The sequence below is a fragment of the Podarcis liolepis genome, assembly GCF_965112155.1.
Source record: "Podarcis liolepis genome assembly, chromosome: 2".
Lineage (NCBI taxonomy): Eukaryota > Metazoa > Chordata > Lepidosauria > Squamata > Lacertidae > Podarcis > Podarcis liolepis.
Window position 1 is genome coordinate 21323049 of NC_139555.1, and position 23549 is coordinate 21346597.

At 46.4% G+C, this 23549-nt stretch overlaps 1 protein-coding gene across 1 annotated transcript in view; it reads left to right on the plus strand.

Moving 5' to 3' along the window:
* The first annotated feature begins 3639 nt into the window (after positions 1 to 3639).
* Positions 3640 to 23549, plus strand: part of C1QL4 (complement C1q like 4) — a 37870-nt gene continuing 17960 nt past the window's right edge. Inside the window, exon 1 of the mRNA XM_083490524.1 lies at positions 3640 to 4918. Coding sequence (XP_083346650.1) covers positions 4355 to 4918 — 564 coding nt within the window. The 5' untranslated portion in view covers positions 3640 to 4354. The remainder of the gene's footprint in view (positions 4919 to 23549) is intronic.

The window sequence follows — 23549 nt, forward strand, 5'->3', positions numbered from 1 at the left end:
TTATTGCATTTATATTGCACCTTTGCCTCCAAGGAGCTCCACACGACATACATGGTTCTCCCCCTCTTCACTGAATCACCACAACAACCCTGCGAAGTAGGTTATTTTTATTTTTAAAAAGTTTTTATTTATACTTTTCAAGTTTATACATTTCATTAGTTTTAAAATCAATTTAACATTTCAGACTTCCTTCCCCCTCTTTCTGCGGTTCCTTAAATTTCTTTTCTTTAATACCTTCTGCATATCCAAATTCATTTAATTTGCTCATTTAACTACCTACTTTAAATATATACTCTTATGAAACTGCAGGTTATTACAGTAATCCTGTCAATGTTTTTATCTGGTTGCATTTTATCTGTAAATATTCAGTAAACCACTTCCATTCTTTTATAAAAAGTTTGTTACCTTGATTTCTTATTCTTCCGGCAAGTTTCGCCATTTCTGCAATATTCCATAAGTTTTTGTAACCATTCTTCCTTTGCTGGGATTTCTGCTTCTTTCCACTTTGCAGCAAGTAGCATTCTTGGGCTGTAATAGCATCCATGAATAAATTTCTATACAATTTAGGTAGTTCTGTCCCTATAATTCCCAAAAGAAAAGCTTCTGGGTTTTTTTTACAAAAGTTATTTTGAACATCCTTTTCAATTCATTGTATATCATTCCCCAGTAAGAAGAAGAAGAAGAGTTTGGATTTGATATCCCGCTTTATCACTACCCGAAGGAGTCTCAAAGCGGCTAACATTCTCCTTTCCCTTCCTCCCCCACAACAAACACTCTGTAAGGTGAGTGGGGCTGAGAGACTTCAGAGAAGTGTGACTAGCCCAAGGTCACCCAGCAGCTGCATGTGGAGGAGCGAGGAATCGAACTCGGCTCACCAGATTATGAGTCCACTGCTCTTAACCACTACACCACACCGGCTCACTTTAAGCTTTAACCGTACTACAAGCCCACCACACCCGAGAGGCCGAGAGGCAGTAGCTGGCCCGAGATCATCCAGAGAGCTTCATGGCTGAGTGGGGAATCGAACCTTTGTGTTACAGCTCCTAGGCCAACACTGTAACCACTACACCACAGTAGTTAAACAAAATGAGCTGTTTATACTGAGTCAAGATCACTGGTCCATCTAGCTCAGAATTGTCCCCACTGACCAGCAGCCCCTGTCGAGGGTTTCAGGCAGAAAGTCTCTCCCACCCGTATCTGGAGATGCCAGAAATTGAAACTGGGACTTTCCATATGGAACACTGGTGCTCTAAAACACTGAGCCACTGGTCTTCCCCTAACATAACACTAACATAAAGGCTGGTACCAAAGAGAATATAAGCCAAGCACTGATTCGAACATTGATACCCATGTTTCACAGAAAAGGAATGGGTTTGCAGACCTGATTGCAGGTGCTCACTGATAGAGGGACGCGGGTGGCGCTGTGGTCTAAAGCATTTAACGTCTTGGGCTTGCCGATCAGAAGGTTGGCAGTTCGAATCCCCACGACGGGGTGAGCTCCTGTTGCTCTGTCCCAGCTCCTGCCAACCTAGCAGTTCGAAAGCACGCCAGTGCAAGTAGATAAATAGGTATCGCTGTGGCGGGAAGGTAATGGCATTTCTGTGTGCTCTGGCACTCTTCACAGTGCGCCGTTGCGCTAGAAGCGGTTTAGTCATGGTGGCCACATAACCCGGAAAGCTGTCTGTGGACAAACGCCGGCTCCCTCGGCTTGAAAGCAAGATGAGCGCCGCAACCCCATAGTCGCCTTGGACCGTCCAGGGGTCCTTTACCTTTTTTCTTCTTTTTTTTCTTTTTTTGCTCACCCATGGAAGCTAAGGAACTGGCCACATCAGCACTGAGAAACTTGCATGATCCTGTCTTACAAACAAGCACCTTCGAGGAGAAAAAGGGATGCATCATATATACATAACAGCATAATCATAATCATAGCACAGCTTCTTGACGATAGGTGAAATGAATTTGGCCCTTTTTGCACGATATGTCTTCAATCAATCATTTCCCCGCCATAGAAGCCTGATCCAAAATCTCTTGCAATCGGTGGGGGGAAAGCGTCGTCTTAAATACAACCCATTTCTGTTTTCCCACACACAGATGTGTGTTTGTGTGTGCGTGCGTGTGTGCCTTGTACTTACACCCTCCTCTCTCGTTCAAATCTGTGTTTTCTGTTCATGTATAAAACTCCACCTTTCCTACATCACCCATACATGATACAGGCAGAACTCACATGCTTAAAGCGTGCATGTATCTCTCAACTGATTGCCTATATGCGTGGAAAGAAGCAGAAGTTCCAGCAAAGGAAGAACGTATACAAAACCTTATGGAATATGCAGAAATGGCAAAAAAAATACCAGAAGAATAAGAAATCAAGATAACAAACTTTTTATAAAAGAATGGAAATGGTTTATTGAATATTTACAGATAAATTGCAAACAGATAAAAACATAAGCAGGATTATTGTAATAACCTGCAGTTTCATAAGAGTATATATTTAAAGTAGATGAATAAATGAGTAAATTAAGTTAACTTGGATATGCAGAAGATATTAAAGAAAATAAATTTAAGCAACTGCAGAAAGAGGGGGAAGGAAGTCAAGTTTTGAAATGTTAAGATGATTGTAAATAGTGAAATGTATAAACCTGAAAAGCATAAATATATTTTTTTTTAAAAGTATCATTTTATATTTACACATGTACATGACAAATGCTATCTTCTCTTTTATATGCACACTCCTTAAATTACTCACACATCTTTCTTCTGTGCACATCTTAATGTGCATTATTTTACCTTACACAAACATGTACAGTACCAGCAATGTTGCACACACAGAGACGCGCACACACTCTCTCTCTCTTCCACATCTGTCTATATCGTTTCCATCAATATATACCTATAAGTTCCTAATATGCCTCTTTCTCTCCCCCCCCCCCAACTCTGCTCTCTGTGCAGTCTCAAAAAAATGAACCATTAGTTAAAACGGCATCTCTCTCTCTCTCTCTCTCTCTCTCTCTCTCTCTCTCTCTCTCTCTGGTGTGTGTGATGGGTGTTTGGGGAGAGGGGGGGGGAAATAATTGATTAATTAATGAATGTGATGGCTTGCAGCCCCTCTAGGAGATTCCTGCTGGATCTGTCAGCTGTTAATCAATCTCCGCCGAGAGAGGCAAAAGAAGGCACAAAGGTAAAGCACTTAATTGCATGGGGGAAATGATACAACCCCGGCATATAAAACACATCCTTAAACATGACTCTAGATGCCAGCGGGGCTGCGGGATGCAGGCAGTGAGCCCGGTCCAAGAGATGGAATGGGTGTGAGGAGGAGGAGGAGGAGGAGGAGGACCACAGCATCAGTCATTCCACGGCGATGCAAGTGCCCCCCAAAACAAGGCAAATGACGGTGTGAGAGCTCCTTTTGTTCCTTACAGGGAGATGACAGTGATGTTTGTCCACATGGATCCCCACCAGCAGCACCTGAGGATGGAGGCCTCCAGCCCCCCACGTTCCTGACAATCCGCCCCTGGCTCATGCAAATGCGAGCAGAAGCCCAGGCTGCTATGGATGGGATGAGACACTTCCAGGCTCCAGGCAGATCTCGCTCAGTGGCTGAGCCTCGCCTCCTCTGTGAAGCAGCAGAGGTCGCTCTGGTTGGCTTAAAGCTACTTTTTGCATCTTGGGCAGCTCAGTCTGATCTCCTCTTCTTGAGTTTGTGGAAAAGGCTTTGCATGTGGTAGGGAGGGGTGCTGGGTGAACTGGTGGTTGAGAAACCTCCCTCTCTCTCTCTCTCTCTTTCTCTCTCTCCCTCTGGTTTTCCCGTTGATGGCCATATGATCTGGCACCAGGAGCCTGGAGCTGCTACCCGGTCACCAGCTGAGTTCTCAAGTGGAGAAGAGAAAGGAAGGCAAATATATATACATACATATTCATGCATGCACACACTCTCACACACACTCACAAACACACTTGTTTTCCCCTAGCCATCTCCATCCCTAAAGCATCTCCTGCTGCCGCCGCCGCCGTTCCCAATGAAGTGTGATTGAGCCAAAGAGTCTACTGTAAACGGAAGCAAGTCTCTCGTGGAGGAAAGAGACCAGGAGGAAAGCAGCGCAGCCGAGCAACGTGGGTTTGCCTTGCCAGTCAACAAGTGCCCCTTTTGGAAAGGGAGGCCGTCGAAGTGGAGCACCGCCGTCCTCCTCCCCTTCCTCACTCCAAGGACGCTAAGGTGGGGACTTCCGTCCGGGTGGTTCTCGACTCCAGAGAAACTTCCACCATTACCTCCAAAAGCGAAGACGACTTCTTAACCCTGGCCGCCTCCAGGCTGAGCCGCAAGAAAAGGGTCATCGGGGCCGCCATCGGGGTGGCCATGGTGCTGGTCCTCCTGGTGGCCATCCCTTTGCTGGTCCACAGCTCCAAGACCACCTCGCACTACGAGATGTTGGGCAGCTGCCGCATGGTCTGCGACCCCTACACGCCCCAAACCCATGGGGCGGCTTCGGCAGAGGCAAGCCAGGAGTTGGCCGTCATCTCGCCGCCGCCACACGTGTCCGGAGGGAAAGGAGACCAGGGGAGAAAGGGCAAGTCGGGGATTCGTGGGCCGCCGGGCCCTCCGGGGCCACCTGGGCCCAGAGGTCCAGCCGGGGAGCCAGGGAGGCCTGGCCCCCCAGGCCCACCCGGCCCAGGGCCTGGGGGATATATCCCATCTTTCTACAGCCCTAAGATTGCCTTTTATGCAGGACTGCGGAAGCCGCACGAAGGGTATGAGATCTTGCGCTTCGATGACGTGGTGACCAATGTGGGGAACTACTACGAGCCGTCAAGTGGCAAGTTCACCTGCCCTCTGCCCGGCATCTACTTCTTCACCTACCATGTCCTGATGCGGGGCGGGGACGGCACCAGCATGTGGGCAGACCTGATGAAGAACGGGCAGGTAAGGTGACACTCTAACCCTATGAACTTTTCCTTCCTGGGTCATCCTCTGTGCCCCCTCTGTCTCGCTTACCACCAGTGGCGTAGCGTGGGTTGTCAGCACCCGGGGCAAGGCAAGTAATTTGCGCCCCCTAACCCGTGGATTTGCGCCCCCTAACCCTAACCCCCAGATGTTGCGCCCGGTGCGGCCGGCCCCCCCTGCACCCCCCACGCTACGCCACTGCTTACCACTCTCTGTGTGCCATGCTCTCTGACTCTCCCTGTTGTGCCTACAAACAAAGCCTATTGCATCCTCCCATGACCCCTCCATCAATAGCCTCAGCATCCCAGTTCCACTTCACCTGTAGCCCCTCTGATTTGTGCATCCTCCTCCTCCTCATGCCAAATACACCTACCTGCCCACTCCCAATGCTACCTGCTCCCACACCTGGCCCCTCCCAGGCCAAGTGCTAACCACACCCACTCTCATTAGCTCCTCCCAATCTTTCACACCGACTCCACCCACTCACCTTTTAAAAGTTCTTTTGCCCTGTGGCTTCTGCTCCTTGACCACGATCAGGTACCATCTGCTATGTAGTCAAAGCCTGCATTTACTTCATTCGCGGAAACCTCACCGTACACTCCAAAAACAGCGCGTTTCAGTTATGGGGATCGAATAAGGGATTTGTCACAAAGATCAGGAGAACATCCCACCCGGGCTGACCCCAAAGTTAGCAGGGGGTGTGTGTGATAATTCTCCTTAACTCCAGAGTACTTTCTAGTAAGAAATTACTTTCCTGCAAATGATGTGTGCTTACTTCTTCCCAGAAAGGCTTTCTATTAATTAAACAAGACAAGTATATCGGTCTTACAAAGCTCTACACGTTTTATTAATCAGAGGAGCTACAGAGTACTGAAAATAACCCTGTCTTTATAAATAGGCATTTATATTAAGAGTTGGGGCGGGGAGGCTTAACAAATGAATATCTATCTGACACATAATCCCACTGAGCTTTCCTTGACGTCCCTTTTCCCACAAACAACACCACACAACATGCTACAATAGTCGGATTTGCAATCCAGCATAACTCTCCGTTGACTTTAAAAATCACCTTAAATTGGAAGCTGTTTTGGGGTCAAACCTGCTTCCTCTTTTCTCCTCTCTCCATGCTTTGGGGTGCTTAGCTTTTAAAAAAAAATTGACGGGAGGGTTTAATATATGATAAAATATAAAGCAGTACACTGTGCAGAAAGCAATTTTATTCATTATTCCAGAATGAGAAGATGTTCTCATTTCATAAAGGATCGGAGCAAACTTAAAGGAAAAGAGTGATTTCCACATTTTCTTTATACACATATATGGGGCAGGGTTCTACTTTCTTTTAGAAATGCTGCTTACATTGATTCAGTATGAAACTACTTAAAAATGCCATAACTAAACGAATATTTCCTGCCAGCTTACACAGAATCGTGAAATCTAAACTTTGTGCAACATACATCACATCCAGTGCACAGACAAACATGCATTCTCCTAAATACGGTGCATCTAGTTAGTGAAGTTTAATAGGATTTGCATTGATCAGAGAGAAACTGGAGCCTATTGAATGCTTGAAAATTGTGTGAATGGACCTTATTAGCCTGTAAGAAAGTCAGTAGATGTAAGATAATCTTCCGGTTTATGGAATGTTACAGAAATTGCTTATTTTATACACACACACATTTGCTAAAGTTGTGTGCCTACATCTATAAATTGTATGTCAAACAAGATATTTAGAATAAATGCATGGGTATTTAAATAGCTTTAAAAATTGCCCACTGTGCATCTCTATTAAGAAATATGGTGTTTGTCTACCTAAGCTACTTAAAAATGATATATACATGGAAATGTGAACATAGTGTAAATTGTGCCCAATATGTATTGCTAAACACTAATTATTTTATTACCTAAACTACATAAATTACAAAACACGTATATGCATATTAAATACTAATTGATTATGATCATATACATCAATTTTGTGCTTTACAATTAAGATTTATTCAGTTATGTAGAATTGTTGCAGGGAGTGTGTGTTCTATTTTATCCTATACATAAAGAATTGTGACTCACAATCTAGCTTCAATTTCACTTTTAGCAGTGAATAACATACAACAATTAACACCTTTCTATACCAGTTATCTGCATGATATTACGTATATATACTTGCAAATCCCTTCTACATGCACATTTTTCTGTACTCATAACTATAAATTATTAAAACAAAACTTGGTAACACATTCTAGTTACACATCCATGTGAACATAATGATTTGCTTTTACATGAACTGCATGTAAGATGTTCAAATTAAAAGAGAGCATTTTGCTACGCCATGGGGTTATATGAATCTGAAAGAGAAGCAGAGCTACTTATTTTTTAAATAAACCAACTCCATCCCAAATGCAGTCCAATAACACTTCAATATCTTCTCACATGTTAAAGGACTTCAAGTTCATTTCCCTTCATCTATATGTCTTTCTGTCCATCAAAAGCCCCTTTCGTCTTTCTTCTTCAGCTAGATTTCAATAAACTCACTTCCATGACCTCTGCCACATCTTTATATTTATTAGCAATCCGAAGCTGCAGGCAGGTGCAAAGTTTTCAAGAAGCACATCTTATTTAGTTGTTTCTAAAGGGGTGTGTGCATCTGTTTACTGAATGAGCTTTTGTGAGTCCAAAAGGCAAGATCCAGAAGCCATCTGCCAGGAGAGGACTTCCCCCCCCCCAAAAAAAAATAAAAAGTAAACACACACTCACACACAACTCCGCAACTAGGACAGACACCACATTATTAAACGGGCGAAGTTACACTCGAGTCTCACTTTCAATGCTTTCCATTTATTGAAGATAAACAAGCAATTGATCTGAATTTTTTAAACACATCCGCGTTCTCCTTCAGCAAGCCCCCACATCCCTGAACTAATGAAAGCAACCTCTCAGGAGAAGGGGATCTGTCATCTCCACAGAATCAATAGGCGTATTTACATATGCTAGCCGAGTTCAAGCAAAAAAACAAAAAAGACTATAGGAGACACTAGCGTTAAATGTGAATGCACACGCATCAATTGCATGTACACAGAGAGAGAGAGAGAGTTTTACGTCGGCAAAAGATCCTTGAATCGCCAGATATATAACCCTGCTGTTCAAAATTCTGGACCAGCCAAACTCAGTAAGCGTCTGTTTTTACTGCCCTGCCAGTGGCGTAGCGTGGGTTGTCAGCACCCGGGGCAAGGCAAGTAATCTGCGCTCCCTAACCCGTGGATTTGCGCCCCCTAACCCGTGGATTTGCGCCCCCTAACCCTAACCCCCAGATGTTGCGGCCGCTGCGGCCGGCCCCCCCTGCACCCCCCACGCTACGCCACTGTGCCCTGCACATTGTTTTTTTAAATAAATAAATAAATCCACATCAGAAATGGGGGGACGGGGGACGGACTGTTTCACACATTATGGGTTAGGAGTGTACACAGTGTGACTCTGGAGCAGCAGACATAGTTGCTTTGAACCAGACAGTGAACACACACACTCAACCTGTAATGAAGAGGTTTTCAACCTTTTTGAGTCCACCGGAACGTTCTTTCTGCGGCACCCCTGTGGGGCTCAGGAGCCCAGTTATATGCCACCCCTTGCCTGCAGAGCCGGCAGCAGCCCCCAACCGCTTTTTGAACACCCTCTTTTTGTGAAGTGTTCCCTCAGCCTCCTCTCCCTTCTCCTTGGGAGTCCTCTGGGCAGTTGCAGCTGCTGCCCCTGGTCTCTGAGCTGCCCCAAAGAGAAGTGCCTCCTCACACTGCCCCACAGGGGCCTGGGAAGCACCCCCTGGACAGCCCCAGAAGCACCATTCGCCCGAGGAACTTGTAGCCAGGGCTGCTGCTGCAACAAACAGCTGTGCCAGCCTTTGGGAGGCAGAGATGCAAGAGGGCATCAGAGGAGGGAAAGAAGGAAAGAGGGACAGAGGATGGTGTTTCCCGTGGCACCCCTGACCATCATTCAAGGCACCCCAGGGTGCCACGGCACCCAGGTTGAAAACCACTGCTGTAATGTATAGAGTAGCCTCAGGGCATCTCGAAGCACAAGTCAGAATTGGCCCCAGTGCCAGGGAGCTAGGCTGTTGTCCATGCGCCTACTAGGAGTTTGTTGTCTCCACACTTTTAAGAAAGCCCAGTGCTGACCGTTTCATATTCCGTTGCTTTTCTAAACTAAAAATATACTTTCCAGGTATTTGACAGTTTCCTCATAGAAGTGATTGAAATGATCTATTTTTAGTTTTGGCGGGTGGGGTAGGGAGATTCTGCAGCCGAATTAATCTCACCCCACTTTCCTCCCTGCAGAAATATATTAGGGAGAGTGCCAATCGCCCCCTCAGCCTGTTCATTGATTTCAGTCACTTCTTTAAAAAAAAAAATGCAGAGCACAGTCAATTTCACCCAGGCAGGCCTTCGATAATTTCAACATTAATATCACGGTTCTGTCTCCCTTGCAAAAATAATAAAAATAAAAAAATCAATTAATTTCTAGCAATATTTGGATATCAAAAGTGCCACTAAGGATAAATTTGGAGTTTTTTTTCCCTGATTGGTGTGAGGGGAAAAAAATTATAATGGCGTGGCTCTATTGATCTGAATGCCAATTTACATCAAGGCAAATCTCCACCTCCGCCTCACCCACAAGTGATACAAGAAAACATCTAAAGACCTAAGTAATGCTGAGCATGATTTATGCTTCATGGGCTTTTTTAACCCCCCCCCTTCTTCCCTCCCACCAGCTTAGAATAAAGATTTTCCCTCCTTAAAATTACACAAAAACAACACCCTGTAATAAGAAAATGAACGCTGAGATGGAAGGGTTAATATGTGGTTTTTTCCCAGGAAGATTTTAAATAGATTTCGACACCTTCACAATTTGTGCTTGGTGAAGAGGAACAATTGCCTGTTTATTAAATAATAAATAGCGGGGAGGATAGAAACTGACATGGCAACTGGTAATATTGGTTCAGTCAATTCGTCCCTGGAGACCTGTTTGCAGTCAATTTGTCAGCAAGGACCTCTCTCTTTTTTTATTTGAGTTTTAATACCAAAATGCCTCCTGTCAATTGAGATCAGGGGCGAGCGATACCCCTGTCTTTACCTCTGATCCCAGACTAATAAAACAGCCTTTTTTCCTTCCCCATCGCTACCCTTCCTCCTACTCTTTTCTCAAATTTATGTAGCTTTTTTTAAAAAAAATAAATAAAAAGCCAGGGTATTAAAATAGAAAAATCACTGTAAGATTTATGTATAACTGTGGCAATAAATCGAGCAGCAACGTAAGCACAAGTGGGGAGGGGGTTACACTGCTGTAATATTCAGAGATGCAACAAGACCCTGCGCATCTGAGACCTGAGCGTCTGAAAGACGGGTGGCCAACAAACCGCTCTCTTCAAATGTTCTTGGACTCCATGTCCCATCAGCCCCAAGCATGATAACGGTTTGTCGGGGAGGATGGGAACACCATATGCGGGGCACCACATTGGCCCTGCCTGACCCGAAACGTTCTTGCGCAGGTGCCAAGCCAAAGCACATTCGATCGGCCCTTTTCCTTGTGTGGCTCTCCGAGTTCAGTGGCAGTCTATCCCACTCATAGCGCAAAGCCAACTAGGGCTTAAACGCCAAGCAGGGTTTGCTTTCATTCAGTCCCCAAATGTTTGTTGCAGCTTGAGCCCAAAATAGCTTGTAAATACAAAAATGGCACACACACACACAAAAACCTGCTTTTGAACATAGGTACAACAATGTGCTTTTTCTCCCTGCTGGTCCAAGAAGCCAGGCCTTCTCGGTAGTGGCGCCCGCCCTGTGGAACACCCTCCCATTAAATGTCAAGGAAATAAACAACTATCAGACTTTTAGAAGACATCTGAAGGCAGCCCTGTTTTAAACCAGAGCCTAGGGCTTGCCGATCGGAAGGTCGGCAGTTTGAATCCCCGCGACGGGGTGAGCTCCTGTTGCTCGGTCCCTGCTCCTGCCAACCTAGCAGTTCAAAAGCACCTCAAAGTGCAAGTAGATAAATAGGTACCACTCCGGCGGGAAGGTAAACGGTGTTTCCGTGCGCTGCTCTGGTTCGCCAGAAGCGGCTTAGTCATACTGGCCACATGACCCGGAAGCTGTACGCCAGCTCCCTTGGCCAATAAAGCGAGATGAACGCCGCAACCCCAGAGTCGGCCATGACTGGACCTAATGGTCAGGGGTCCCTTTACCCTTTACCTTTAATGTTTGATGTTTTATCATGTTTTAATATTCTGTTGGGAGCCGCCCAGAGTTGCTGGGAAAACCCAGCCACATGGGCGGGGTATAAATAATAATAATAAATATTATTACTAATATCTGGAGCAAAGGGGCCAAGGTTTCAAAGGCTAGAGGGAACGGCATGGCACCTAGGCAAGCTGGGGCCCTATCCTGGGTTCTCACCAGAAATTAATGGGGGATTTGTAGGAGAGTGCCGGCTTTGCCTGCAGAAGGTTCTATCCCTGGCATCCCCAGGAATGGCTTGCGGCAGAATTGGCAGGGGGTGGGATGGGGATTCCTGTCTGAAACCCTGGAGATCTACTAAAAAGAACCTGCTGGATCAGGCCGGCAGCCCATCAAGTCCAGCATCCTGTTCTCAAAGTGGCCAATCAGATGTGTAAATGCCCGTAAGCAGAACCTGAGAACTGCCAGCCAGTGAGGAAAATACTGAGCCACATGGACCAGTGGCCTGGCATTGTGTTCATGTTAGCTAGGGATGTGGGTGGCGCTGTGGTCTAAACCACTGAGCCTCTTAGGCTTGCTGATTGGAAGGTCAGCGGTTCGAATCCTTGCGACAGGGTGAGCTCCTGTTGCTCTGTCCCAGCTCCTGCCAACCTAGCAATTCAAAAGCACACCTGCACAAGTAGATAAATAGGTACCGCTGCGGTGGGAAGGCAAATGGCGTTTCTGTGTGCTCTGGCACTCGTCACAGTCCTCTGTGTGCCAGAAGCGGTTTAGTCCTGCTGGCCACATGACCTGGAAAGCTGTCTGTGGACAAACGCCGGCTCCCTCAGCCTGAAAGCGAGATGAGCGCCACACCCCATAGTCGCCTTTGACTGGACGTAAGCATCCAGGGGTCCTTTACCTTTTTCATCTTAGCTATTAAAAATAATAATGCAGTTATTGAAAACTAGCATTTTTTCAGCCCTCCCATCTAACTCTCACTGCCCATTTCATTCTTCCTCAGTACAAACATACATACATAGACTGCTTTTATGTCTCATCTTTTTCCTCCAAGGAGCTGGAGGTTCTGCCCCTCTTTTAATCCCCACATCCAACCTTGTGAGATAGGTTAGGCTGAGAGGCATTGACTGGCCCAAGGTGGGCCTGTGAGCTTCATGGCCAGGTGGAGATTCGAACCCTGCGCTCCCAGGCCTTAGTTGGACCCACTAACCATTGGACTATACACTTACGTCCAAAAGGAGCTCCCTAGGAGATAAGAGGCACAGAAATGAGACCAGTAGACTTTGGGGCAGCATAGGATTTGGAATTCCCATGCCTTTGGCAGGGTGTAAAAATTGAAACACACACACACAAACACACGCAGCATTTTGGAAAGGGCCAGGCTGCTACTCCTTCTTGAAACTGTTTGATCTGGGAGACACAGGGCAGCGGCTCCTTGTAGTAAGACCCTGGAGCGTTCCCAAGTAGATCAAACTGGTTCTTGCCTTTCCTGGCCAGTCGCTCTCAATATCCATCACTTAGTCAGTCCCAAATCCCACACCGGGGGGACATGTTCTTGGCTCCTATCCTTCTCTGAGCTTTGTGTGTGTGTTTTTTTAGGCTCCCCCCTCCGCTCTTTTTTGCCAAGACTCACTTACAGAGTCTACACATAACACTTCCAGAATGGCTCAAGTACATAGAATTTAGCAGGCATTAGGCGACGTCAGGAGTGGTTTAAATCTTAAATAATCAGGGCAGAGGTAAGGCTCAAACCTGCCTGGAAATTATAACCTCTGCCCTGCAAATATTTACTCCTACTTCAAGATGTATGGGTTGGAGGGGAGACAAGTCTGAGCTCTCTGCATATGCCTCAACGAACTGTCTTCTTTCGCTTGGCTCTAAGGACAGATAGAGGCTCATATTAAACCCCTGGATCTTCTTTCCAATGCCATAATTCTATGCAATTTTCCAAGGGAGATTTCGTTGCTCCGAGTTAAGCAAATGAAACATCTTTCCCTTCCAGAGTCACAGAAAGCTTGCATGTGGGGGGCCGGGGTTGTGGGGGGCTCAGAGTTCTCTGAGACCCCCACCCATGGCAGTTGGCAGGCATCCACACTGACAGAACTAATTGGAGGGGAAAGACGAAAATTAAACACCCACCCACGGGCCTTTCAGAGTAGGTCCCCTGCCCGGGTCATGGGTGTCATAGAATCATAGAATTGGAGAGTGGGTGTCAGGGGCTCACCCAGCTGTGTCAATCGTGTGGGTAAACACAGAAGAGTTTGCTATGATTCAATAATCACTTGGCAACTAGGATTTATTTTTAAAGCAAAGTGCAAAAATAAAATTGTACAAGGAGATGTCTTTAAGAAGCCATGAAGACTGTTCTTGCACCTCAAAGGCACTGCCATTTAAGAACTCACAAACAAGCAGGGAAATATATAAGTACGGTTGCCCCACGAGCTTCTGTGCCGTTTGGAATGTTTTAACACCGCAACGCAGAGCTTTCCAAGCCGTGTGTCGCGACACGTTAGTGTGTCGGCTGCAGTGTGTCGATGTGTCATGCGAGCACTCCTTCCGGGGCTGGAAAGTGGTTAGTTTAACCTCCGGTTTGCTAGTAAAACTGAATTACCGGGCCGCACGAAATGATGCGTGCCTAAAAAATGTGTCGCCAACATGAAAAGTTTGGAAAGCTCTACTGTGATGGTGCGTGCGAAGCAAAGACTACCGGGGAAAGCTTGATCTGTTCTGCCTTCTTTTGGATGAGTGGTCTTGAAGGCAGAGACACCTGTCAGAAATAGGGTGTGAAAAGCTGGCCATTCTGTCCAACCCCCCCAAACCCCTGTATCCCACTCAGGATGGCATTCAGATGGGATCCCCACCCACCCAGCGCATGTTATCCTCACCTCTGCCATGTGAGAGACAGGACATGACCAAGGTCACCCAGGGAGTATCATAATAAAATAACAATAATAATTTATTATTTGTACCTCACCCATCTGGCTGGGTTTCCCCAGCCACTCTGGGCGGCTCCCAACAGAATATTAAAAATGCAATAAAACATCAAATATTAAAAACTTCCCTAAACAGGGCTGCCTTCACATGTCTTCTAAAAGTCAGGTACAGTGGTACCTCGGGTTAAGTACTTAATTCGTTCCGGAGGTCCGTTCTTAGCCTGAAACTTTTCTTAACCTGAAGCACCACTTTAGCTAATGGGGCCTCCTGCTGCCAGCGCGCCACCGGAGCCTGATTTCCGTTCATATCCTGAAGCAAAGTTCTTAATCTGAAGCACTATTTCTGGCTTAGTGGAGTGTGTGACCTGAGCATATGTAACCTGAAGTGTATGTAACCCGAGGTGCCACTGTAGTTGTTTATTTCCTTGACATCTGATGGGAGGGTGTTCCACAGGGCGGGCGCCATTACCAAAAAGGCCCTATGCCCCCCTGTAACTTCACTTCTCGCAGTGAGGGAACTGCCAGAAGGCCCTCAGTGTCTGGGGCTGAACGACGGGGGTGGAGAGCATCATTGCTGAGTACCCAGCTCTTGGGAATCCAGGTCTAGTGCGCCGACTGCAACCCTGCTGCACCATCTCTCAGTATTTTAGGTCATAATCTTGGTAGTGTATCTTTCATAATCAGAGCTATTAGCTCCATGTGCTTGAGCAGCCTGGTGCAGTGGGCACAGGCATAGGTTTGGATACGGGAAACCAAAGCTTGATCAAATCCCTCCTCCCGGTGATGTTCATTTGGGCAAGTCATTCCCTTGCAGAGTTGATATGAGGATACATGGGAGAAGGACATTCAAGCGTTTTGTCCATGAGAAAGCTTCCTAAAAATAATAAGGAACAGTGCAGTAGAGTAAAAAGCAGGAACAAGCCACTAGAGGTGTTCCAGTATGGGGACAGCATCGTCACAAACAAATAGCAATATCAGGCGGCATCTGGGGCTTAGTGCACCAATTTTATGCCACCAGAGATAATGTTATGGAATGACACATAAGGTTTAAACACTGCCGTTATCAATTTACTCTTCTGGAGCACCACTTCTGATATTTGGTGGTGCCTAAATGCCTTTGGATCATTCACAAAGAAGACACACCCACCCTCAATGCACACACACACACACACACACAATTTGTGTGTGCTATGTGTGTTTGTGTGTGTATAATAACGGGACAGAAAGCGCTTGTTAATAATGGCATGTTTCAGCCGTACTAGGAGCTTCTTCCCAAAGGGCCTCAGCCTTGCTTTGTGGACCAAAAAATCAGAGCTGTGGAAACCGAGGTACGGAAAAAGAAGCGGGGAAAATCACTGGAGCCTGCATAGTTACCTGTTCTCTGTCAAGACTGCAAAGAATAGATTTGCTCTGACTTGGCTGCCCAGAACCACCCTTTTATATCTCATTGCCGCCTCCAGTTTTGTGACGCTATGCCCTTTGTAAAAACGAGGACTCTGTACATACCATACATTTAAGTCATAATTAAAGCACACACACACAGTGGCGTAGCGTGGGGGGTGCAGGGGGGGCCGGCCGCACCGGGCGCAACATCGGGGGGGCGCTCACACTCGCAGCTCTCTGCCCATACCTGGCTTACTCACTCTCTCTCATTGCAGTGCTGGCTGTGCGAATCCGATCCGAGCCGCTGGGTCGCTGCCCACTGTGGAGGGGGTGGGTGCCAGGCGTGCGGTGTGGAGAGAGAGCGAGAGACTATCTGGGGGAGGGACAGTGCAGCAGCCGCCCAGCGCAGCGCTGAGCGCGGGAGAGAACCACACCAGACCAGACCAGGCAGCAGCAAGAAGAAGCTGGCAGCGACAGCAGGTTAGGGGTTAGGGGACGCAAATTACTTGCCTTGCCCCGGGTCCTGACAACCCACGCTACGCCGCTGCACGCACACCCTAGAGAATCCTGGCGACTAGTTTACCCCATCACAGAGCTGCAATCCCCAGCTCCCTTAAACTAGAATGCCCAGGATTCTTTTCTTTTTTGAAATGGTGTGTACACAGCTAAAGATGCAAGCTCTGGATCATCCAGAATCGCTTTGCTTACCTCTTCCTAAAGATCAACCACTGAGATGTGGCCTTCAAACCCACTTCAGCTTTGGGCTTCTAATTAATTCTCAAGAGAAGATGCACTTTGGTTTCCTTAACTCACTCACTGAACCCTTTCAGGGTCACGGCTGGAGTTCAGGCATCCTGACCCCTAACCAGGGATGGGGAAGTTGCAGCCCTGCAGAGGTTGTTAGACTACAACTCCCATCAGCCCCAGCCAGCATGGTCAATGGTCAGGGGTTGTGGCCCAGCAACATCTGCAGGGCCCCAGATCCCCTGTCCCTTCCATATGCCAAATTGCCTGACAGGAGATGATGGCAACAACAGCTATTTTTAGGGTTGCCATATGTCCTCTTTTTCCAGGACATGTCCTCTTTTTCAGGGGTAAAATTTCTGTCCTGGTGGATTTTTTAAAAAATCGCCAGAATGTCTCTTGCTATACTTTCTGGATGAGAAATAGACATAACTGGTGGCTGAAGACTTTCCTCTTCTCTTCTCCTGCCCCCCCCCCACCCTCAGCAATATATCACAGCTCCTATAGCCTACATATAGTAGGGGTACAGTGGTACATATGCTTCAAGTTACAGACACCTCAGGTTACAGACTCTGCTAACCCAGAAATAGTACCTCGGATTAAGAACTTTGCTTCAGGATGAGAACAGAAATTGTGCAGCAGGAGGCCCCATTAGCTAAAGTGGTGCTTCAGGTTAAGAACAGTTTCAGGTTAAGAACGGACCTCCGGAACGAATTAAGTTCTTAACCCGAGGTACCACTGTATTTCAAATGAGAGTCGTCATAGCGTCCTTTTTTTGTTGTTGTTGCTCTTCAAAATATGGCAACCCTAGCTATTTCTATTATATTTATATTTTCGTCCCCTGCCCACTGCCTTTGATACCCCCCCAAATATATATATATATATATATATATATATATATATATATATATATATATATATATATGTCTAATTCTGATTGAAATCTGCCCCAAGGTGCAGTCCCAATTCCACAGCCGTCACTCGGTGTATGTGAGAAAACGCTAGAGGAATTACGGTCAGTTCATCAACAGACAGCAATTCCTTCCGACTTCTCTCCAGAGTCATTTTTAAAACACATCTACATTCCCGGGCACCGTGCTGCTCTCCGACACACTGTCATAAACACCCTCATCGAATGAAGCCCTGCCAGCTCAGGCTGTGATCCTGTCAGCTCATCCAAGTTTAGATGCCTCGCTAGTTGGACAGGAGGTCACTGAGGAGAATTCTGGTGGATCAGCAGGGGGCGCTATCCCCTGTTGGTGGCCAGCAGCCCAGGTATATAGATAAAGGTGGATCAGCAGGGGGCGCTATCCCCTGTTGGTGGCCAGCAGCCCAGGTATATAGATAAAGGTAAAAGATAAAGGACCCCTGAATGGTTAAGTCCAGTCAAAGGCGACTACGGGGTTGTGGCGCTCATCTGCCTTTCAGGCGGAGGGAGCCGGCATTTGCCCACAGACAGCTTTCCGGGTCATGTGGCCAGCATGACTAAACCGCTTCTGGCACAACGGGACACCGTGACGGAAACCAGAGCGCACGGAAATGCTATTTACCTTCCCGCCGCAGCGGTACCTATTTATCTACTTGCACTGGTGTGCTTTTGAACTGCTAGGTTGGCAGAAGCTGGGACAGAGCAAAGGCAGCTCACTCCGTCGCAGGGATTCGAACTGCCGACCTTCTGATCGACAAGCCCAAGAGGCTCAGTGGTTTAGACCACAGTGCCGCCCACTCCCACAGCCCAGGTGTATACCATGCAGCTAAGAGCCCCTGGGTAAGGGCTGATTCCCTGGAGCTCCTTGACAATTTTACATATAAAACTGTGTTCGAAACTCTCATTGTTCTAGGCGCATTTTGCAATAGGTAATTTCATTAGCTTGAACGGTTTCTGAGCTCTGGGCGCAGTACTGCACCTAAGATTTCAGATTAAAACTGTGGAGTGGAAGGAAAGGAGGACTTTTTAATGCCTCCCCACTTCCAGCTACTCTCTGAAGACAGGAGAAGAGACCCTCTTAAGGATATTAAGGGGGTGGGCAGGGGAAGGACTAGACCATGTGAAAAATCAACATAAGATTTTAGCTGCAGTTCAGTCATTTTCAGCTTTGTATTCCTATTATAAAAAAGTGCACCCAGACATTTTGTTGTTACGCCCATAACCTAGGTCTAAGATGCGATATAGCTCTGAGCTTTCATTTCTCAGTTTCTAACACTGATACAAAAGCCTTACCTCCTCTCACACCTTTGGATTGTTCAGAAGTAATCCCATACCCCACTGCAGACACCTCTGTGTCAGAGAAGCCGTTCAAGGGCAGTGGGTCCTTCACCAAGTTCAGCTCTTAATGTTCAGAGAGAGCAAACATGTCCTTACACACAAGTGTCCTGGCCCCAACTGCTATCAGCCGAGCAAAACCACGACATGCTTCATTTGCCCTGCCAACAATGTGCAATGAAAGCGGGACCTCCAACAAAACGTTGCAGTGAACCTCACCTGACAGGAGGGCGGCAAGCCAGTCAGCCATGCTGTCCTCTAGCAGAACGCCCCACCTCGCTCTTCAATCCCAGCCCCCATTTTCTGTTTTTCTTTTCCAACTATCAGTCAATATTCTGTGTCTAGAAGGGAGCACGCTCAGTCCTCATAAGGCTGTTTTTCTTGGGGAGGGGGTTGCATACCCTCCGACATTTCTCCCATGAAAATAGGGACGTCGCATTCCATACAGATAATTTTACTATTTATACTCCTACGTATCTGACTAGGTTGCCCCAGCCACTCTGGGCAGCTTCCAACGTATATAGAAACATAATAAAACATTAAACATTTTAAGAACCTTCCCTATCCAGGATTGCCTTCAGGCGGCTTGGGGGGTTGGATAACTCCATACACTCTGACATTTCTCAGATGAAAATAGTGACGTTCTAAGGAGTGAGAAATTAGAGAGGTGTCTGCATGCTGGAGGGGCAACCTGAGATTGGCAAAAATACAAACAAACAACCCAATATCCCATTTTATACAAGTGAGGGGGACCTATAACAATCCACCAAGAACTGAGCATGCTCAATAGGTAGGTAAAGGTAAAGAACCCCTGGATGGTTAAGTCCAGTCAAAGGTGACTAGGGGTTTGCAGCGCTCATCTTGCTTTCAGGCCGAGGGAGCCGGCATTTGTCCACAGACAGCTTTCTGGGTCATGTGGCCAGCAGGACTAAACCGCTTCTGGGGCAACAGAACACAGTGACGGAAACCAGAGTGCACTGAAATGCCATTGACCTTCCCGCCGCAGCAGTGCCTATTTATCTACTTGCACTGGTGTGCTTTCGAACTGCTAGGTTGGCAGGAGCTGGGGCAGAGCAATGGGAGCTCACCCCGTCACAGGGATTCGAACCGCCAACCTTCTGATCGGCAAGCCCAAGAGGCTCATTGGTTTAGACCACAGCGCCACCCGCGTCCCATTCAATAGCCACCTAAGGGTGTCAGTTGGAAAACAATAGCAGAAAATTGGCACCAGGAGGGAAGGAATGGAAATGGCCTGTTTGAGTCCCTTACCGTTTCCTGGAGGAATTTCTAGTTGGTTGGCTAGAACCCGGATGAGGACGCTCTGCAATATTTCCCGCTTGTCTCTATCCTGTTTGCAGCTTGGATCTGTCCAAGTGACAAAGACTGAAAAGTCCATTCTGGGGGCCGGAAAGGGGTGGCAGCAGAAATAGACCTGTTCCCCCAGATTTCTGGTTAGGTGGTAAAATGGTCCGCAGCACATGGGAGGATTCTGTGGATGACTGGTTTCCGGCGTAGTTGCGTGTCCTCCATCAACAGACACCATTTGGTCATTGGTTAACTGTATTTATTTTGTATGCAACAGAGTTTAGTAGCTGGCAATGGTTATAGGAGCAGCAACGGATGGGCTCTGGTTAGCAGTGGGCCAATAGCAAGTGGCCAGCATAGCAGACCCCCAGCAGAAGATGTTCTTAGGATGGCAGGGTTGAAAGACAGGGCCTTCTCAATGGTTGCCCCGTATCTGCAGAAATCCCTCGGCCAAGATGTAAGATTGACTCCCTCTCTATTCTCTTTGAAGCAGATCCAGAAGACGTTTTCAATTTCCGTCTGCTTTTAATTAGGAGTGTAGGTTATGGCCCTGCCAGATCTTAATTTTATTGTGTATTTGTGATACTTCGTTGTTGTAGCCCTGTGCTGCCAGCCATGGCAGAGGTCAGTGGAGGGAGAAGCCAGCCAACCAGCCCAGTCTCAGGGGGGTACTTGCCCAGAGGCAGAGTTCATATACAAGGTCCAGTCCCATCCTAAGGTCAGGAGTATCTCAGTTCACTTAGTCAGGCGATCCAGGGGTCAAGAATGCCGAGGGTCCAAGGTCACAAGAAGCAGCAAGGTCTGGCCAGGAACAACGAATGTTGTTTCCAGCAACTGGCTGAGGCTGAAAACCTGATTAAGAAAGCTGGAGCTAGCTGGTTCTCATCAGGGCAAGAAGGCTGATCAGCAGCAGGTGGAGTCACTTCGCCTTCTGCTCCTTCAGGCTGCTGCTCAGCAGGTGAAGCCGACTTCTGGACCATGACATTTGCACTCATTATAGTATAAGGAGCAGTAATACTTGATCCCACTTTTGATACATTTTGTGTGTGCACAAGTCTTGGGGCCGCCAAACTGCTTTGTTTGGCTGCCTGTTCTGCAGCTTCCTACTAAAATCACGTACAGTGGTACCTTGGTTCTCAAACTTAATCAGCTCCGGAAGTCCGTTCCAAAACCAAAGCGTTCCAAAACCGAGGCGCGCTTTCCCATAGAAAGTAATGCAAAACAGAATAATCCGTTCCAAAATTTAAAAAACACACACCCTAAAACAGCAATTTAACATGAATTTTACTATCTAACGAGACCATTGATCCATAAAATGAAAGCAATAATCAATGTACTGTACTATAAAATAAATAAGACAGTATTGTAGATAATTTTTTAAAAAAAATATTCTTAAACCCTGATGATAGTCATTGTTTGGATGGGGGGCTTTTATCCATTTCTGCAGTCACACAATCAATCAATTAAACAATCAATCAGGTGGGTAGCCGTGTTGGTCTGACACAGTCAAAATATATATAAAAAATTGTCCATGCATGCACATGAAATCTTATACCAAGAACAAACTTAGCTGGTCTCTAAGGTGCTACTGGTCAATTTGTTTAATTTTTTTTTATATTTCAATCAATCAATCAATCAATCAATCAATCAGTAGCTGAACTGGGTTCCACACAGTCACAAAAACAAATTACCGGTAACTGAAAAAGCCTCCCAAACAAAAACGCATATTAAATAGCAAAAACAAAAGCGTCAAACATAATCCGTTCTGGAAGTCTGTTTGACTTCCAAAATGTTCGAAAACCAAGGCGCAGCTTCTGATCAGTGCAGACGACCTGGAAACAATAGCCGACAGCCACATTGGACGTTTGGCTTCTGAAAAACATTTGAAAAACGGAACACTTACTTCCAGGTTTTTGGCGTTTGAGAACCAAGGTACCACTGTATCATTTTGTAACACAAACATTTGGGGCGAGGATTGTCCTGCTTTTATGCCATAGGGAAGAAGGGGTGAGTGAAAATCTACATCAGGAACAAGGAGGGGGAAATAAAGATCTACACTGGGATCTGATGCCCCTATGGATTCTGCCGCCTGAGGCGATACCCGCACCTTGCCCCCTGGGTAGGCCAGCTCTGTACCCCTTAATCATTACTCCCCAGCCCTAGACTACTTTTTCCTGTAAACCTGGGGCTTACACACAGGTTTCTCGGTACCATTTTTCTGCACACCATTTTTATTTTAAAAAATCATGGGAAGTAGGCAAGAGCAGACATTACTAGCCTTAGTTATGTTCGCAGTGGGCATAATCAGTGCCGGATTTACGTACAGTGGTAGCTATGGTTACAAGCACCTCGGGTTACAAACACTTTGGGTTGCAGACTCCGCTAACCCAGAAGTAGTACCTCGGGTTAAGAACTTTACCTCAGGATGAGAACAGAAATCATGCACTGGCAACAGGAGGCCCCATTAGCTAAAGTGGTACCTCAGGTTAAGGATGGTTTCAGGTTAAGAACGGATCTCTGGAACGAATTAAGTTCGTAACCAGAGATACCACTGTATAAGCTAAACAAGCTATAGCTTAGTGCCCCACTCTCTTGGGGGCCCCCAAAATTTTTAAAGGAAAAAAAACCTGGATGTACCTTTCCAAAGTATAAGATAAAAAAACAAATAAAATAAAACCTATATACAGTAACAGTGTTTTGTGTTGTGTAGGCTCCTATGATGTAAATAATGGGCCCCGCCTGCTAGCCTGCTCCCTCAAATATCACTGGTTTGCTCATTTCTACATATAGGGTGCCTACATTCTGCATGTGCAAATGGCTTTAGATACCTATTAGGTCCATAAATTACCATATAGCATATATTCAACACAAAAAACAGCAACAATTTGTTGTTGACAAAGGACAGCTGGACATATAAAGGGCCCCATTACCTTCAGTAGTTTAGGGCCTCATCAAACCTAAACCCGGCCCTGGGCATAATGGAGGCTTGTGCTTTTGGGGGGGGGAGGGTTGTGTGGCTATCAATTTCCATTCTTGAAAAATTAATAATGCAGAGATATGCAAGACTGATATTTAGCTAAATGGAAATCTTAATTAAAAGGTATCGTGCAAGACTTCCTGATAAAAAAAAGTGCCCTAATGTATGTACTGCAATTATAGGCTCCAAGGTGATCCCCACGTATGTTGAGACAATTATTCAACTACCGTGTTTACTCGAGTGTAATGCACCACTGAATCTAATGCGCACCTCAGTTTTCAGAATCTTAAAACCCAAAAAAGTATTTGCTGGCGAATCTAATACAGTGGTACCTCGGGTTACAAACACCTTGGGTTACAAACACTTCAGGTTGCAGACTCCGCTAACCTGGAAGTAGTACCTCGTGTTAAGAACTTTACCTCAGGATGAGAACAGAAATCATGTGGTGGCAGTGGGAGGCCCCATTAGCTAAAGTGGTACCTCAGGTTAATAACAGTTTCAGGTTAAGAACGGACCTCCGGAACGAATTAAGTTTGTAACCAGAGGTACCACTGTACGCACCTTCAATTTCGCAACATAATTTGGCCAAAAACGGTGAGCATTGGCTTTGAGTAAATACGGTAAGTTGCTGAAATTCCAATGTGCTTTCAGCATGTGGCAATCGGTGGAAATGGGCATGTTCGGATCTTTTGGGCCACCAGAAACAAAACGGCTAGATTGTGATTGAGTAAGGAGCAAACTGAAGTGGGGAATATAGTGTTAGGGGCTACCCACCAAAACATCACCATTTAGG